The sequence below is a fragment of the Syngnathus acus genome, chromosome 6, assembly GCF_901709675.1.
Source record: "Syngnathus acus chromosome 6, fSynAcu1.2, whole genome shotgun sequence".
Taxonomy (NCBI): Eukaryota; Metazoa; Chordata; class Actinopteri; order Syngnathiformes; family Syngnathidae; genus Syngnathus; species Syngnathus acus.
Genome location: NC_051092.1, coordinates 7,090,074 through 7,096,139, shown reverse-complemented (window position 1 = coordinate 7,096,139; position 6,066 = coordinate 7,090,074). Strand labels below are relative to the sequence as shown.

Genomic DNA, 6,066 nt, shown 5'->3' with positions numbered 1-6,066 from the left:
GTGACATGTGACCATGCCCAGGGAGCGCCCATCCATGGCGCGTATGGGTACGGGATCAGGCAGACGAAGGCTGCCCACTTTCATTCTTCAGACCAATTCCTCATCCATAATGTTCACCTCTGCTCCGGAATCAACGAGGACAGTCGGCGTGAGCGTCATTAGTGAGCAACAGGCAGGCCGGAAGCAAGGTCTTTTGGCAGGTGGGAGGGGATACGATACCTGAGCTCACGCAGACTCGCTGACGCCGTGTGAACTTAGTCCTTTGACCGGCTATGTAGCCGCTTATTGCCCATGGCCCCCCACAGTACAGGCAAAGGTTCGAGTGAAGGCGGTGCTGGCATTCCTCTGGGGTCATGCCCAACCGCCATGCGACAAGGCCGCGGATCGGGTGGTCCATCCACAGTTTTGGGCTCACAAAGGGGGGGGCGCTGACCTGCTCAGTTCCTTTCTCTGCACCTGGATTCGACAGTCAATTTGCGCAGGTCAATAGCCTCGCCGAGGGTGGTCGGGAGTTCATTTCATCCTTCTAACAGTCCTCCAAGCTGTGATAGAATGTGTCTATTACAACCTGGGTGTCCCACAAGCTTTGTCGGGCAATGGTCCGGAAGTCCAGAGCCAAGGCGCGGTTCCCTTGACAAATCTTAAAGAGTTTGCGAGCTGCATCCCCGCTGGACGAGCCCACATAGAAGACTTTGACGATTTCGCTAGAGAAGGACTCAAACGAGGGTGCAAATGCCCGCGGTGCTGTACAATGACTTTGTTCAGGAATTGCACATACCTGCAGGCTGTATGTAGGTGATCATTTACTCTAACAGGTTCAATGGAATTTAAATTGCCCACCCGTCTGTCCAAAATAAAGAATGAAAAGCCAAGGGACATAAGTGATGTTATGTGGCCCCGGACTGACATAACATTAGATATTATGTGTTGTTTTGCCGGCGTTTTACAATGACAACTAGCCTGGAACTACGTAGAAAACGGTTTTCGTTTTAAATACTACAACGCCCACAATACACCGGGCCAAAAGACGGATTCCTTCTGGTGCGTACCGCGTACGTAAAAGTCGCACTGTGTCATCTCTACCCGGCCCGGGTTTACGAGGTGAGGATTGTTTATTTAAACCAAAAACTTTTGTAAACATTCGAACTTAATCTTGTTCAAATATATATATATTTATAGGAGCCTTTGTTTGATATTGCTGAATTGTGATAGTTTCCTAGTCGAGTTGGGCTTCCCTATGTCCGTTAGCTAGCCAGTGCTGTATGCTCTTAACGGTGAAGACATCTACACTTTGGGACAGAGTATTTCTATGGATCAGTAAACCTACACAGTTAAATATCACACGAAGACACCACCATGCCAGGCGTCTACAGGCGTCGGAAGAGATGAAACTCACTATGTTATTGCTTTAATAGCGCGTACCGCCATTGGCTAGGTGGCTCATCGGCTAAATCCGAGGAAGCTATAGCTAACTTGTCCGTATGCAGGCATGTCTGCTATGAACGTTAAAAATAACCTAGCCATTCTTCACCCTCACTTGCATATTAAGCGACGGGAGAAGACCTCGCGAAAGTGCGTTTTATTGAGTCCCCTGTTCAACTATGATGTCATCAAACGTATTCCATAACAATATGCTGTGGTCGAAAGAGGCGAAGTGGAAGTACACAACTCGATGGCTGGATGTCCCGCGTGCTAACGAAACGCCCTGCTGTGTCACACACTCGTTTATCCTGCTCATACACACTTGGGCGTTGTAAAACATGTTTAAGCCCGTCTGTCTCACAATTTACACGCCGGAATAAAGAAAGAAAGAAAAACAAACAAACGCAATATATGATTATAGCTCTTACAGAGTCAACTAAAACAGCTTTAATCCAGGTAACCTTTGTTAATAAACAGTTTATGCGCTTGTTTTATTTTGCAGAAGAACACAGCAGATCGTTAGTACTCATCTTCTCCATGCTAGATATAGTACCGTACGTTTTGTTTTCTGTAGCTAAGTAGATACGTATTTTTTTAATGTAGCTTTGACCCAAATGAATACATATACGTATTACAAGCTACCTCATTCAATCATTAATTTAATTGCATCAGTCATATAAGATACGCTTAATGCAAGTGTTTGTTGTTAGATTTTTGTGGTTATTTCATATTCAGTATCTTGACACTGTACAATAGTTATGACTGTGTACTAATCTCAGTAAAATCAAACTATTACAAATTTGCAGAGACCACTAATCAGTGCCTCAAACAATAAATCAATTACATTTTTGTAAAAACATTTACTTAACACGCCCAGCAATGCACTAACACACTTTTATGTTAACAAATATTTGGAATGATTGACAAATGAAAAGAAATGATTACTCACCATTAGCTACACTTCAACTTCCAATAGTTGTTCTTATAGGGACGAGACATTGCCACAAGGTGTTGGTGCGTGTTGCTCTACATTTTTCATTATGAATAAAAATAAGCACAATAAAAAAAAAAAATCCCATTAGCAGACAGATTTTGTCTGCACACAGTTGTTAATTGTCGTCTATACATTATTGGACATACTAATCTGGTGATGAAATGTCACTTTGCATTGCTGCCTCACCTCCATTATATGGTCCCGTAGCCGCTGGTATGGAACTATTAAGGCTCGTGGCGAACAGACTTGCGACATGAAGCTCACCCCAAATGCATACCCATTTTAGTCAAGCGTATGCTGGCCATCGGGCGACAGTCACGTGTCTAACCCTTATAACATAAGTTATTGGTCATGTATTCAAATCTCTGTGGTACAGGCCAGGGAATTTTTCTGACTAGTGTACAAAGGATGGCTGAATGAAAGGTGTCAGTTGAAATCTTACCGCAGCTGAGGTTGAACACAGCTCTTTGTGCAGGCCCTTGGCCATTTCACATGACGTCTTTGTGATCCTTTTTGTTTGTATCCCTTGCAGCGTTATTCAGGATGCAGGACCCGCCTTTGTGGGAGCAGATAGGCACTGGCTTTGTGCGACACTACTACCAGTTGTTTCAAAGTGACAGAGGAAAACTGGCTGATCTGTATGTAAGTGCAACTTTGGCTCACAGGGGTGTCAATCTCATTTTTTTGTCGCGGGCCGCATCATAATCATAGTTTCCCTTGGAGGGCTGTTATGATTGTCAACGTCTTCTATATACGGTGCAGGCTACAAAACAAACTGATGAATAACGAGTTTTGAAATCAGAGACTATGATGATGATACAAAGTCTATGCAAAATTTGCCTTCGTGGGCCGCATAACATGATGTGGCGGGCCATATCTGGCCCCCGGGCCTTGAGTTTGACACCTATGATCTAGAACTTTCAACGTATAACGTTGAGCCATAATGATTTTTTTTTTTTTTTTTTGGATTGACTTGAACATTTTTCAAAGATGTGTAAGGAAGACTCAAGACTCAAAAACTAGTACTGCGATAAAATCAAAAGTTGGAAGAAATTCAATTCATTCAGTTGAATTGGTCAGTGATCTATTTTTTCAATTTAAAAACATTCAAACCAATATTCAAACCAACTCACAAATTATCAATGTATGTGATTTTAGTTCATAAACTCTCACATCAATGCATCTATCTGTCTGTCACACAGATTGCAGAGTCGTTACTAACCTGGGAAGGGGAAAAAATCTGCGGCAAGGATGCAATTACCAAGAAACTCCTTGTAAGTTTTTCTTCTCGAAATGTTTACATTGACGATGTCGCTTGCATGGCTGCTGACGTTATGATTGCTCACACCGACCCAAGCTATAGCAGCATTGCTAAAATAATAGCCTTGGTTTTTGACACACTATTTTTTGCCCTAATCATTTCCTAAACTTACCTACATCTACAGTTGAACAGATTGAGATCGGCCATTATTAATTTCAATACCGACAACTCCTCATTGCAAATTGTGGACATAACTAAATTAATAATGAGCCATTTGCCATCAGCTCATGAGTCTGCAAAAATTCCCATGTCGATCAGACTATCAAAGCAAAGGTACCTTACCTTAAATCTCAACTATATTATGTTTGAACTTTCCTCACGTTTGTGTGTGTGTGTGTGTGTTTGTGTGTGTGTGTGTGTGTGTGTGTGTGTGTGTGTGTGTGTGTGTGTGTGTGTGTGTGTGTGTGTGTGTATGTGAGACAGAATCTGGGCATCAAAAAAATAGGGCATACTATTACAGCACATGACCACCAGCCAACTACAGACAGCTGCGTCCTGAGTATGGTTGTAGGACAGCTCAAAGTAAGTAGAGCTACAAATGCCAAATTAAAAATGTACTTGTGACGAAAATAGGTTTGGCACAAAACAAATTGACTGTGGACATTTTTATTCTGATTTTGTTTGCAACTATGAGTGAAATCATGTTTGCTGCAACGGACATGCTGGTGGCTATCTCAACAGTAGCTATTTTTGTTTGCAGGCTGACAACGATCAAATCATGGGTTTTCATCAGATTTTCCTCTTGAAGGAAATCAATAGTGCTTGGGTGTGCACCAACGAGATGTTCCGGCTGGCTCTTCACAACTTTGCCTGAACGATTCTTCGACTCTGGTGGGCACGGGCAAGTCGAAGTGGTGGAGGGGAGGGTTGGCCATGGAGAGATGGGACAAAGCTCATGCTTCCCTTCTGCCGTCTGCTTTTGTTTGTTTGACAAGCATGTGAACACCGGAATCTAAATTCTCGATCACTGACCCCAATCCATCCCAGACAGTACAAATGAAACTCTTTTTTTTCCTCCTCTGCTGACATCGGCCAGCCCATCAGACCAAACACCATCCAAGAAACTCTGCTCCTCACCTCTAATTCATTGTCCTCAGTTTCCGTTTGACTTCTTTCATCTAGTTTTAGATCAAACTTGGCTCAGATCAGTTCAGCGTCATGTCAGGTTTAGATGCTACTGGAGTCACTCTATTCTTTAGGATGGGTTACGTTTTTACAATTCATACAATGCTCTCTGCCAGGTTCTCATTGTCATGCCACCAAAGACTCATTTAAGACAATGTCCGAGTTTGCTGTGTTATTCTACATTTCCCCCCTCCATCCGTCTTGTTTTATTACACAGAAATGTTTGGCAATTTACATGGACAGAAGCCAAAATTCACAATAAACCCAGACATTTTTTTTCATAATGGTGTGACTTGTCTTTGCATATCAGCCTCAAGGCTTAACAACAACTCTTTCAAATACAAGCAAAGTTTTGAATGCATATGGTTTGTAGATTGAATATGAATGGAGAGAGTTCAGCACTGTTGGTACTTTTCTCTACGAGCGGCTAAAACCATTGCTGCACGTTTGTAGTTTGCAGAGGAGTGCAAGGATTGCTCAAGCTGGATGTTCCTCACCAATATTGGAAAGCTCGTATGGACAGATTAAACCAAAGTTGAGTTCTTTCAAAGGAGCGTGCAATGCTAAGCACACCACTCTCATCAAAACCTCAACCCAACTGTGAAGCATGACAGAGCAGCATCTTAGTTTGGGACAGCCTTAGCTCTGGGCGTAGACACATTGGTATTGTCAAATTTACCAAGATGTTTTGCAAGTGAATTAAATTGAAAACCACCTGTCTTCCTATTGAAGCGCATCAGAAAGTGGGCCACATTCCACAACAGCGATACAGGACAGAAATAAACCAACTAAAACGCTACAACGAAAGAAAATACGCCTTCTAAAGTTGCGTTGTCTAACTTCCGACCTAAAGTCAGTTGAGATTCTGTGGCATGGCCTCAGGAGCGCAGTTCACCCCAGATATCCTTAGAATATTGCTGAACACAAGGTTTTGGTAAGTGGAATGGTGCAAAATTTATCTTGTCTGTTGTGCAACTACACAGGAAATGTTTGATTTAACTGTTCATTCAATCAGAAATTCACATTCTTTACCCACTTGAGACTGTTTACATGTGTTCCATAAATATATGGAAACAATTGTGGTGTTTAAAAAATGTTGATTGTTGTGACTTCCTGTAACTCCAGTCTTTGAGGGCCACTTATTATTATTAGTACGTACGAGTAGTACGTATAGGTAGGAACTAACCCTAACCAGCCATGCACA

General features: G+C 42.4%; 1 protein-coding gene across 1 annotated transcript; it reads left to right on the top strand.

Annotated features, from left to right (window-relative positions):
- The first annotated feature begins 971 nt into the window (after positions 1–971).
- nutf2 (nuclear transport factor 2) lies at positions 972–5,140 on the top strand. The gene is made up of 5 exons (XM_037254972.1): positions 972–1,101; positions 2,949–3,058; positions 3,619–3,690; positions 4,161–4,259; positions 4,438–5,140. Exons 2-5 carry the CDS (start codon positions 2,960–2,962, stop codon positions 4,549–4,551), a joined length of 384 nt encoding a protein of 127 aa, XP_037110867.1. The 5' UTR covers positions 972–1,101; positions 2,949–2,959; the 3' UTR covers positions 4,552–5,140.
- Positions 5,141–6,066: the final 926 nt, after the last annotated feature.